The sequence below is a fragment of the Pygoscelis adeliae genome, unplaced genomic scaffold (assembly GCF_000699105.1).
Source record: "Pygoscelis adeliae isolate BGI_AS28 unplaced genomic scaffold, ASM69910v1 Scaffold66, whole genome shotgun sequence".
Classification (NCBI taxonomy): domain Eukaryota; kingdom Metazoa; phylum Chordata; class Aves; order Sphenisciformes; family Spheniscidae; genus Pygoscelis; species Pygoscelis adeliae.
Window position 1 is genome coordinate 6,674,828 of NW_008825167.1, and position 13,328 is coordinate 6,688,155.

General features: G+C 37.3%; 1 protein-coding gene across 3 annotated transcripts in view; it reads right to left on the reverse strand.

Annotated features, from left to right (window-relative positions):
- Positions 1-13,328, reverse strand: part of ZFYVE28 (zinc finger, FYVE domain containing 28) — an 83,419-nt gene that overhangs the window by 11,131 nt on the left and 58,960 nt on the right. The window contains exons 9-12 of one of the 3 annotated variants that reach the window (XM_009328798.1): positions 6,635-6,657; positions 4,816-4,967; positions 4,123-4,239; positions 2,353-2,457 (exon numbers count right to left, since the gene is read on the reverse strand). In XM_009328798.1, coding sequence (XP_009327073.1) covers positions 2,353-2,457; positions 4,123-4,239; positions 4,816-4,967; positions 6,635-6,657 — 397 coding nt within the window. Of the gene's footprint in view, positions 1-2,352; positions 2,458-4,122; positions 4,240-4,815; positions 4,971-6,634; positions 6,658-13,328 lie in introns of all 3 variants that reach the window. The other 2 variants (XM_009328797.1, XM_009328796.1) reach the window with 2 other exon arrangements.

A 13,328-nucleotide genomic window follows, 5' to 3' on the forward strand; every position in this document is an offset into this window, starting at 1 on the left:
ATGCAGCCATAACATCACCTAAGCACCCAGAATGTTGTCCTCTATTTCAATAAATAACATCCCAAGCCATAGGCTGCACTTCTGCAAACATAAAGCCTTCCCCATGCCAATAGAAGGTGCCATGAAAAGCTGAAGAACCTTAAAAGCTGAATAACATGCCAGGGAAGTGAAGTGACTTTGCCGTGACAAAATCCACTGTGAGAAAGTTATTCAGCATCCTGCAGTTCACAATAACTTGCTTTCAAGTTCTGTAAGTCAAATTCACTGACAGCATCAGGCATTGATTCAGAACAAAAGAATATGAACTGAAATGGTAGAGAATGAATAATCTTTTGCATTCTTTTCCAATACAGCCTATACATGGTAAGGATTTTGCTTGAAGATTTGTTCTTTACTGCACCTTCTGTGACATTCTGAATTATGGCACAATAGAAAAACCAATTAAAATGACTACTGACCAGTTCTTTATCTGCCACCACATCATCTTCCTCCAGAAGAGATATTTCTACAGTGCATTATACATGAATTAGCGCTACTGTTCTAAATAAATAGATTACATTTGAGATCCTTTAGCCTTCAGCTTCAGAAGAAGGGTGAGCAAACAAACCATGGGTTTTATAAAGGCACAAAATAACTTATAAATATGTAGCATTACTCTAAAACCTAATCTTTAAGAGTTCCCCCCCTCCCCCCAGTTTCTGATCTTTATTACAAGTGACATGAACCAACATTTTTTTTCTGTTGGTCACCAGCCTCTGCATACAAGCAGAGACATACGCTGCTTATCACTCAGTTCTCGGTCATCCTGCATTCAAAACCTCTCACTGGAAGAACAGTAGTGTATGTGGACAAATAGACAACAACAGATCAAAGTTTTAAAGCACAGGGAAATTAGAGGATGTGTTAGCGTAGGACTTGACACATACACACTTGAACTTCTGGGAAGCTTAGATACAGTTTCACAGTTGACTGTTGTTTTGTATTTCCCACTTGACCACAGAGACACTACCACTGCAATAATTGGGCTCCTGGTGTGCTGAAACGACCACTTAGCCCTGAAGATCAAAGCTGATTGCTTTCTTGTATGCTCCATCTCATACATCTACTTTCTCTTTTCTTATTCTTTGACTGAAAGTGCTCTGATATCTTTTAATCCTTTTTTTTAATACAACGTTTACCATACACTGGCACTATAGTCCATAACTGATTCCTAAGCACTCCTGCAGCAGCTCAGATTAAAAAGAGAAACAAAAACTTTTGAGCTCAGAATGCTTGAATCCCGACCAAAACTTGAGACTTACGTATGCACTTTTCTTCACTCTTACCATGTATTCAGTAAGATTCGAGTAACCTCAGCAGAATTACCTAAAACTAACTTTTTCTTTAAAGTAATATGGTAAAGAATATGAAAATAATAACCAAAATATTTTGATCAAAGACAAAAGTGAAGAAAATATGAAAGGTACTTCTACTGTGGGAAAAAGTAGCACCTCCACATAATAGCCAATGATATAAAAGATCTCTTCAGATTTGGCTGAGAAGACCTTACATAGGGCTTTGTGTCTTACACAACCCTCCAAAACTTGTCACATGCAAAGTCACAGGATATATCAAAGCCTTTATTATACAGAACCTTCCCCCACTGATACAAAGGAATTCATACTGGATATGACAATCTGTATATCAGAGTTTCATGAGGCTGTTAGAAAAAAATCTGAAAGAAATATGGTCAGTTTATCATCTGACTTTGTCTCTAAACCATACTATGACAACATTTTATAGTGTCCTGGTTCCGGCAGGGATAGAGTTAATTTCCTACCTTAGTAGCTGGCACAGTGCTGTGTTTGGGATTTAGGATGGGAACAAAATTGATAACACACCGATGTTTTAGTTGTTGCTAGGTAATGCTTACACTAGCCAAGGACTTTCTAGTTTTCCATGCTCTACCGACTGAGAAGGCTGGAGGTGCACAAGAAGCTGGGAGGGGGCACAGCCAAACTGGCCAAAGGGACATTCCATACCATGTGACGTCATGCTCAGTATATAAAGCTGGGGGAAGAAGAAGAAAGGGGGGGACATTCAGAGTAGATAGTGTTTGTCTTCCCAAGTAACCGTTGCGCGTGATGGAGGAGTTTTTCTCACTTGTGCTTTTCCAATTCTCTCCCCCATCCCACCGGGGGTGGGGGGGAGGAGTGAGCGAGCGGCTGTGTGCTGTTTAGTTGCCGACTGAGGTTAAACCATGACATATAGTCATTTTCCAGAGCCAAACTTTGAGAGTTTTCTTTTCATTTTAATGATTTTTTTTAACACATCAGTGTTGTCTCATTTTAATTCTGAGAAAAAAGAAAGTACCTTCAAAGTCCCCATCTCTGGCTTTTGCTGCAAGTTCTGAGGATGATATACTTTCTTGACATAAAGCACAGTCTTCCAGTGCTGCATTCCTTAAGCCCTGATTAACTGTAAAACAAACCAAAAGTACAGAAATTCATATTTTTCCAATTTGCACTTAAAATATTCATGTTAGGACTTCTGGGATTAGATTACAGTAGCATCTATATGTACCTTCTTATACTTCTTGCTTTTTCTTTACCCTGACACAAACAGTGATTTAAAAGTCTCCTCTCCTTCTTTGGAATGACAACAGAAATGAAAGATGCTGTTATTACAGGACATAGTATCCTCTTACTTCTAGCAGTTTAGCTGCATCTTGTATTTTATTTCTTGGATCCTTTACAAAGAAGTAGATTATAAGAACAACCAGAGATTCCCTAAGTGAATCACACACATCAAATCACATATATCAAAAAGAAACTTCATCCCAAAAGTCCCTGAATTTTATTCGCTCATTTTGCTTATGCTTACTGTTGTCAACACCTTTTTTTTTTTTTAATGTAATAGTTCATCCATTAAAAATTATTCCAACCAAGTACTGTTGGCTAATACATTTCCTAGTGATAATTCTTCACAGCTCCAGTTTCTTTATTACTCTTATTTGAAGAGAGGGTTGTTTAGCCTGGGGTTGTTTAGCCTGGAGAAAAGGAGGCTGAGGGGAGACCTCATTGCTCTCTACAACTACCTAAAAGGAGGTTGTAGAATGTTCAGGAGCTCTTTGATCCTTCTCTTCAGCAATTCTGTCTAATTCTTGCCAATGAAAGCAGTCTCTTTTCACATTGTGATATCCTGCCACCATAAAAATGTTGTGGAAGTTTCAACCACAAGTAAGAAAGCACTGTAATGCATGTTGTGCATTATCCCACTGCAGAGTTGGGCTGGATTGAAGGTTTTTCTGCTAAATTTAACCAACTTTTAACTTAGTGTTTCATATGAAATCCTCAATGCTTTTAAATCAAACTGGGAGAAAGGGAAAGCAAAAGTTTTCAATCATGGGGGGGGGGGAGGGGAAAGAGAGCTCTGATAACCTTCAGATGCTGATAGTTCTAATCATAACAAAGGACAAAGGTAATTGCAGTCTTGCTGGGATGACATGGTTATTTTTAGATAAGTTAGCAGACTTCCCTCTTTGAAAAAGAAATAATCAAAATGGTGACAGAAAAAATTTCTTGGATTGGCTCATGATCTAGTTCTGGTTCCATTATCTTAATTATCTAGAATTCAAAAGTGGCTATTTTTCTATTTTGAAGCCAAATTCAGCATTCTGCAAGACAGGCCAGATTTCAGCATTTTCCTGAGCATTCTCATCTGTCTGCTCTTTTTACACAGCTATTTAAACTTCAAAGATACGTGTCTTGGTAAATTAAAATGTGTCCAGTGTGAAATGATACGGGGGGGGGGAATCTATGAAGTCCAAATATGGATATGCATACATTATGTTGTGCCCATATGGGCTACGAATATGGAAATGAGCAGATGCACTCTGAAGGCTTTAACTTTTTCAACATTTGACTCAAGACGTACACCTGTGTACCTATACTTCCAGTGACTTCAACCTGTTTACAGTCTGTTTCCATGACTTTTTTTTAAACTTAGGTCGAATCACTGTACAGTGAGTCCTGTCAGAGTGTTAACAAAATGTTAAGGAAATTTTTGTCAGATAGTTCATGGATCCACATGAGGTTACCAGCAGAAATTCACTAGAGAAAACTACTCTTTAAATCTCTTTACCTTTCTTTTGCTTTTCCTTGTCTTCTGTTTCAGGTTTGGTTGCCATAACCTCAAACAAGGTCTTTAAGATACTTCTCAGATCACTAGCATAGTTTGTCTGCAGCTGGTCAGCAACACCTAGGAGTTTGAGAAAACAGGTAAACCATTGCTAGACTATTACACCACCCTTAAAAAAAAAGTAAATTTTTCTGTTGCTACCAGTAACAGCATCATATTTATTTTTTTGAGGGGATCACCTGCTTGTGTTAGGAATAAAAATTGAACATTTAATTAAACTAATTTTCCATAATGGCCAAGTTACATTCTGGCCTTTATGCTACCTGCGATTTGATACATATCTTCCTTGTCCTTTGGCAGGAAACACTGAGAGATTGCTTTTGCATCAAAATACAACTGCTGCATCAAACTTCTTCCCTTGAAGACACAGGGCATCACCAAGAAAAAGGAAGCACTTTGAAGTCAAACCTGTTGCATGTCCAAACTCTTCATCACTACAGGTCTAAGATGTCTGCATCTCTGATTCTGTTAAGTCCCATCAGGTAACAGGTCTTTCTAGACCAGGCTGCAACTGAGGCCCCAAAACAGTCTTCCTGCAACTTCATCTCTAGTCCAATCTATCATAACTTTTTGTGCACCAAAAAAACCCCAAGGGTAAATAGTTTTTACATTTAGAACAAAAGGCTACTCTCATACCTGAGATACAGACAAAGAGGCGGTGAATAAGATCATTACTGCTATGAAACCTGGATCTGATCTTTTCTCGGGTAGCAATTTTAGCAGCCTGCAAAGCGAGCTGGATTTCTTCCTGATCGAGGTCATCAGATGAACAAGAACTCGTCATTAAACTACTGTCGGAGAAAAAAAAATTTGAGAAAAAGAATGTAAATCTTCACTCAGTTATTGAGGGTGTTCAGCAAATCCTAAGGGATTTATGACTCAGGCAAGACTCTATAGCAAACCGGAACTAATTGCTGTAAATTCTTGTTGAAGTTAATCAACATGCAATCAATCACCACCACGTTTGATTTTCACTCTGTGGTATAGCTGCAAAAAACTTTTAGGCTGAAGATCATTTGTCTGTATTTTATTGCATTTTCCTTAGCTATTACAAAGTGCCATGCCATTTTTCACATTAACTTCTTCTAAAAGCTCAGTCCTGAGACCATAACTCCAAAAATCCAAAAGGGGAATATCAACCTAAAAATGAGAAGGTCAGTTCTGAAGTCAACTTAGAAATTTATTAATGTGGAAGTTAATTTGAAAAAAGAATTTCTGAATTATGTTACCTTAAAATAGTGAGAATAGAATCTAAATATAGCCTTACATGAAAAAAAATGGAAAGAAGAGTGATAAAACATCATTTACACAGTAGAGAAGTAGATTAGTCCCCTTATATGCCTAACTGTAGAAATTACTGAAATGTCAAACTATTGTAACAGAATGGCTCATCAACTCCAAAGAGATTAAAATGTGTCACCAAATGTCTACTAGAGATTTAAATTTTCTTTTAAAAAAACAGATGCCCAGTTGCCAGCCATTTCCAGCCCCACCTCCTTATGGAGAGAAAGCCTGAAACAACCTGAGACTGCAGGGAAGCTTTGGTGGGAATCCAGCTTCTTCAAATATCAGGAATTACCTGACTGTTTGTACATCAAGATGTATTTTTGAAAAAAGGAAGTATTTAGGGAAAATGTAGCACTTTGCCAATGGAAAAACCCTTAATTGGGAGTAGAGCACAGGATGCAATTACACTGAAGTCCTAAGGATTCACTGTGTTGACCGAAGGAGACATGCCTTCTTACTCTACTACATTCAGAGACAGAGGAACACGAAAGCATTTTCCCCACATATCGGAGAGAAATTACTCTCACCAATGATTACAACAAACTAGAATATTTTACTTATAATCATACTTGGCTGTCCAAAACTCCAGCACTCTCTACTACGCAGACAACTACTATGTTAAAAAAAAGTTACTGACTACATAAATAGTATGCATAATGAAGGAAGTAGTTTCTAACACATTGTGAGTTCAATCTCTTTTTGTTAGGTGCTGAAACATTCACCACCTTGCAGATGCCATCCATATGGCAGTATGCATGAACAGTTATTGCAGGATAAGACACATAGGTAACATTTATAATTATTTATAACAAAATTTTATGGGATATAGTTTTGAAGTTCTACTTGTAGGCTATACAGGTAATCCTTTAAAAAGTAAAAATGAATTTATTAGGCCATACAATCTCAAAAGCCTGAGTAAAAACAGAACTGAAAATAAATAAATACTGGAGATTAGTTATTGATAGAAATATCAATGGAAAACGTGTAGCATGAGTACCTTAACTGGCTTCCCATTCTTTCAAAGACAGAGTAAAGAGCAGGCCTGCAAGAGACTCATTTTGTTCATGTTATCTATTGCTATTAACAAAAGCAAATTCTTGTAAAAAGATGTTAGTTCTAGGTTTACAGTTCCCTCAGCACCACGACTAATTAGGTTTATTAAAGATACTGAGAACCAAGTAAGAATTCTCTCTCAATTTTTCCTTTGCTTTTCCATAGGGGATATTTTATTTTTATATATATAAAAAATTAAAAAATAATAGCAAGCCTGTCAGTGTGGAAAGGTCTGTGTTCAAGACAATGAAAAGGTCATGTAAGAACACGGCTTACGAAGGAGTAAACTGAAAGGTAGTAAGAGCCAGGAAGCGATCCCTGATTCGCAATGGTATGCGGCAGATGATTACCTATTAGCACAAGTGCTCACATATACAGAAAAAGGAGTTTGCCTGCCTCGTAACATGGCCAAATAAGGTCTACTTTTTTTTCTTGTTTTTAAAAGAATTGATCTTACAGTGATATACACATTTGCACTATAAATTGCTCTCCAAGGCAAGCATTGGACCTCATGACAGAGACAAATGCAGTCTGTATGTAATTATACAATCCCAATACAATGGTCTCTTTGAAACTCCCAATAAGCAAAAACCTTAGTGCAGGGGAAAGCAGGGGTGCTGATTCAAGGATGAATCTTCCCTCCAAATCACAGTTGAAGAAATATTTCAAAGTAAGGTGTTAAGTGGGCAGAGAGCTGTGAAGAGTGCTTTTCAAGAATATAAACTGCTTAGTCCTTTCCCATTTTGCAGAAAGGAAGAAAGGCTCAGCTCATTCCACAATTCTGACCAAGCTCTGACCAATTTTGATAATAACGTTTGCCTTTCCAAGTCTCCTCCAACTGGGAGGAATGCAGTTTTACCTACTTCCTAATTCCTCCAAAGGACGTGATTTGACCTACTTCTGTTCCAGGCTATTCCATGTTAGATTTTGTGGTGTGTCATTAAGACCGGTCATGTCCCACCACAAGACTGGCTGGAACTTTTTGGTCCTAAAAATCCCTAGCACAGAGCGCACATGAATTGCTTCAGCACTGTGGGATGGAAGGTCAGCATGTATGCCTACTCCCATTTGTAACATACTCTCATATGCACAGTCACACATAAAGTATAATAGCCATATACAAGGAGTTCAGAAGAGAGGATATTTTGTATTCAGGATTGCTTGTGCCATGGGAAAGAGAAAAGTGAACATTCCAGAATAATTTAAAACTGGACCTAAGAATCAGTAAAGTTAGAAACAATTACTCTACCAACAGAGCCAACTCAGATTTAGACAAAAATGACTCTCAAAGAATGACTAACGACCATCTGTTCTTTACTTTAAAATGTATCTCACTGTTAAAGAATGTAGCCAGAAAATTAATATTGTAGAGGCAGTCAGAAATACTGTAAGAACAGAAACATAGCCGTGGTTTCAGATGAACAGCAAAAGAGACAGCTTTTCTTCTAACAGGGTATCCCAAACAGCAGTGATTGCAGCTATGCAAATATTAAAGATTCTCTCGATTTTTTTAAATTGATGCTATAGAAAATAAACCTGAATTTTGATCTACAGAGTTCAGCTTACCTTATGTCCAAATTATTCCTTCAAACAAGTTAATTTTTTAGTTCTATAAGGAATACCATTCCTACTTGGCTTATCTAAGATGCATAAATTGGCTCAAAATTCTCAGCTGATACCAGATGCGTAGGAAGCATTTCATTAATGTCAGACTACACTCAGATCTGAAATGTTTCACTGCCAATATCTGCAGAATCAAGTATCACTGCAGAATATAAGTAGCCATACTAAGTAGCTAGAGACAAGCCCTCATTTTCTCAAGTTCTTGGTTGAAGGGAACCCTGCATTACCCAAGGAATTAGGTTAAGAAGAGATAAGACCAAAATAAGCATGGAATTCCCCTTGTGAAATGTTTATCATATAAACAATGCTTATCATGTATTTATTTTTCATACTGTAAAAACATTGCAAAGTTAACACATCTGAAGGCGAATATCAAGAAATAAGGCATTATGTAAAAGCTTGATTCCAAACAGCAAACCTGCTTATACATTATAAAGGAACAGATACCCTCTGGCAGATACAATTAATTAGCTTCTTACCTAACTTGGCTAGCAATTTAAGAACTACTCTCCATTTGTCATGTTAGAAGAGTGGCAAGACTCTTTCAGCACTTTAAAGATGTATCTCTAGAACAGTTGCCTGGTGTCAAAGCTTGACTGTGAAATTTAGTCAAATATATACAAGCAAACAAACCCCAGTAATGTAATTGTACACCATATCATCTTTCACCCGTGGAACCAATCTGCTTTACAGCTTTTAAGTTCCAAAGGATACTTGTGAGCCAGGTTAAGCAGTAGTATCCATACATAATGGAAAACGGCACCGTGGAACGAGAAGATTATGACTGACATTTTCAGAAGTGGCCAGTCATTTTAGGTAACCATCTGTGATACTGTAGGCCTTGTGCTGAGTTTGTTGGGCATTGACACTCATCCAAAAGTTCTGCAGGCAAATCTATGTTACTATCCACACAATTTCTAAAACTGCTTCAGTAACTGGTACATTCATCCCACTGATACTCGTGTAGGCTGTAACTGGAAACCCCACCACTAACCTGTCAACCTGTCTTTCCCAAGCTATTACTCTTACTTTTATACTTCATAAGGCTGTAGTCAACTCTGGGTTCCAATTTGCAAAAAAAAAAGAACAAACAACTGCTCCAAAGGCCATCTAAAAGATCAGACAATAGTTGGGGAAAGACAAAGGTTGTATACATGAGGAATGACAAGAGGAAAATGATAGGGGTTTGGTATGTATGACTCCATGGCAATGAAAAAAAAAAAAATTACTACTTCCCATTCTGCTTTTTGCAGTACCTCTGGTGTTTCTTTTTGGATACTCCCACAAGAAACACAATAAACAGCAGGTTAAAACCCTTTGGTTTCTAACATGTACTGGTTTTGATATAGTTGGGAGGAAAATTGTGAGATTAATGGTTTTTTTACAATTATTTTAAGTGAAGGGGGTGGCTACACACTCAATTTGAGAGTAAATCCAGAACATGTCTTATTATTGGAGTAACAGCATATAGTTATTTAGCCAAGGACTATATTTTAAGGAATAACCCCAGAAGCTACATTTAAAGCAGGTTAAAAGAAGCTTTAATTCAGAACTTTATTTCTTGACTTTTTAACCCTAATATTTTATAAGTCAAGAGGGTTTCTAAATGCATTCCCTTATGTATTTTCTCTCTATTTTAAGATAAAAAGTTAAAGAGGGAAAAACCCCCAACCCATGAAGTGTTCCCAAGGCTTCAAAACTCTGTCTTGAGAAACAAATACAGCTCCATGCAAATCCCTCTAACAGGAACAATCTAGCTAGGCACCACCAGAAGGAGTGGACTTGACTAGACTACCATATTATCACATGTATTAGCAATGCTCAGCTCCATACATGTTACGACATGTGCTAAAAAGCCCATCTGCTGTCAACCTTTTGAATTCCACAGGAGAGGAATTATTTTTCATACACTGCAAGATTTGCTGAAGCCCCTTAGCTTTTTTTGCCCCAGTAGTGTTGGGCAATCTGAGGTCAGCTGATTGAAATAAGTAATTTGGCTAATGGGATTAGCCATGTGACCTAAGTGATATCTTCAGTCAGGAAAAATTCCTGAGTGTGGAAGACTACTGAATTTGAAATCAACAGCAACAACTTCTGCTCCACACCCTTGCAGCTTCTGCAGCTGCCCACTCCATTGGAGGAACATTTTCTGGAATCCTTCCTCAGCTCTTCAAACCTCTAACTGCAGAGCATTCTCGTTGCACTTACCACGTTGGACTTTTCAAAAAAACACAGCTGTTGAAGCAGCATCTTGCTGAATAGATCCACCATAAGAAACTACCTAGACAACTGGCTTATTCAAACTCATTACCACTCTGGCCTGGGTTTTCAGGAGAATACAAAGATACTGTATTTCAAATGGGAATTAAAATAAACAACAATCTCAGTGCAGGATTTATCAACTTTAACAGTGCTCTCTCCCCAGTAGCTTTTTTGGTCATCGTAGATAAAACTTCTATAAGAGTGCATATGAACAAATAACTTAAGAGCATTAGTAATCAACAGGGCTGCTTTCTAACCATCAAATTTAGTGTCAGATACTTGCAAGGTACTACATTTACTGTTTTTCTTAAAATTTAAACCAAAAAGGGATAAAACCTGCAAGATAAGGATATTGTAAAATTCAAGAGAAAAAGAGAACTGAAAATACAAGAAGTTAGATATTGCTTAGGTTCTACTAAGATTTTCTCAATTTCACCATGACATTTTTTTCTAACACTTCCTTGTAACCAAACATCCATTTAAAGCTCTCAAATGTTCACTCATACTGCAAAAGGACAAATAATATGAGATTAGAGCACAGAAATACTTAAACTTCAAAAATAATCCTGAACTGGAAAAACTGAAAGTGAAAAACAGAAATAGTATAGTGTTTATGAAGAAATGGTATGTAGTATGAGCTCTGGTATCCGATACAGGGATAGAAATGCATCAGTCCCAGCTTTTACGCCTTATCCAGAACTTGACACAGGACAGACAGAACCTGGATACCTGTTGCCGGATACAAATACTTCCAAAAGCAAAAGGCCATTTCATACAGCTCTTCAGCAATGTCCTCTGTAACACAGGCAACTATTCTGTACGGCATAATAAGAAGCGAATTAATTTAGCATCCAATTCCAGCAGATACTCTTTGTGTTGCAACTCCTGTGTGTGGCAGAAACGGAGATGGAGAGGCAGCACTGAAAAATATTTTCCAGCAAGAGGAACTCTAAGGGATTGGGAAACTTATTAGCACAACATTTTCATATCGCCTCCGTCAGTTCCCTCAAAAAATAATACAGAACAACCAGCTGAAGCATTAAAGCATCCTAGGGTCTAGGAGAATCCCGCAGGAATTCAGTATCCAGCCGTGGGAGTCAAAGCTGAGAAAAGATAATTAAAGCATTACGTGGAGCCTTAAAATTTTAATTAGAAAAGAAAGCTTTCTCTTCATTTTTCACCTTCAATGCCACTGTAAGTATGAGGAAATCCTCTCTTTTCTCCTTCAATATAATTGTGGTTTTACAACGTATCTTGGTTTTAAGGCATTGCCAAAAACTGCAAAAACTGCAGTTACTATAGTGATTTTAGTTAATTACACAATCTCAAAACTCCCAAACACTCTATTCTAAGGTGTTTTTTTTTAAATAACCAATCTGTAAAATAAAATCTAATTTCTGAAAGCTAGTAATTTTTGTTCTATTAGTAGCACAGGGAACACCAAGTGACATTCAACAACAGATTTTTACACATCATTAAAATGAACATGATTATAAATGTGGCCAAATTACTAAAAATGAGAATTACAAGTGAGCTATGTAGAAGCAAGAACACAAACCCATTATGATCACTTTGTAGTCTCCAGCCAGATGATATGCCACCTGGAATACAGCCCCCAAATGGCAAATTTTAGGGTGTCTACCAGTTTTGCTAGAACAGACTTATTGCCTCTGCCACTGATGTTAGTCAGCTTAAAATATTGCCCTATTTTACTTGATTTACACAGACAGGAACATATTTTATATTTAATTTACTTCAACCATATTGGATATTTTAACATCACTAAAATATGAAGAGTGTGTGTGTGTGTGTATATATATATATATGTATGATGCAGATTTTTATCTTCTCAAGGAATAACCCAGGCAGCTTGTGTAAATCTGCATCAGTTACTTTTTACTGAAGACAAAGATACACATATAATATACCCAAAAATACCTTGTGGAATTTCCTAAAATGGAACACTATAGCTTAGAAAATGCTGCACCATTTGGAGATTTGATTTTTTTGTCTTGCAGGGTGAAGAACAAGATAGGCATGAAACATCAAGAAGAATCCTGGCGATGAAAAACTAGTGATATCTGCTTCAGTCACATATGTCTCGCTGACTAAAGTCATAAGCAAAAGCCGACAGACCTCATCAATGCTGACTTTTGTTTTGCTGGTACTGCTCAGCTGGTTGTTGGGGCAAGGGATTTAGCAGCAAAGCAAGAAGACTGTACACAGCAGCCTGTTTATGACACTATTAATATGCATATTAATTGCTCTCACTGCTTGAGTGACAGAGCTACACAAAACAGCATAGACTCACAGTGCCTAAAACATACACAGACAGTTTGCAGTTCAGAATCATTAGGCAGGAATAGCATCTATTCTAGAAGTCATTCTGATTTGCTCAAGGTATAAACCCCTTTCTCTTCCCACAACTCTTCTCACTGAGCTCTTTGTTTCTATGATTCCAGTACAGTACATGTAAAGCCATTACCACCAGCCTTTTTCTGGTTATGAGCAGTCTTTCCATGAGGAGAGCTCTACAGAAAAAAAGGGGAAAAAATCAACAGTAATGCATTGATCAAAACAAAAATGACACTACCAAACATTAATGCAGAATTAATCTGTCATTTTGCATAGCTTAAACAAATATAACTTGACCAGGTTGGTAAACTGGTAAATGGTTAAATTTTAACAATGTAAAACTGCAAGAGAGGAGATCTGGAGACACAGATGATCAGGTAGACTGTGACTCATCAGTTAAAATACATCATTAAGGTATTTGTTGTCCTCCACACTATCATCTACAAGATCCCCAGAGTAGTTGTGATCTCTTTATTAAAACGTGTGGGCGTGTAATTTGCGCTGTAGCTTTGATAGCATAGATTAATGCATAGCTCTGGATCATGAGATGAAAGAACTGAGTTCTCCTA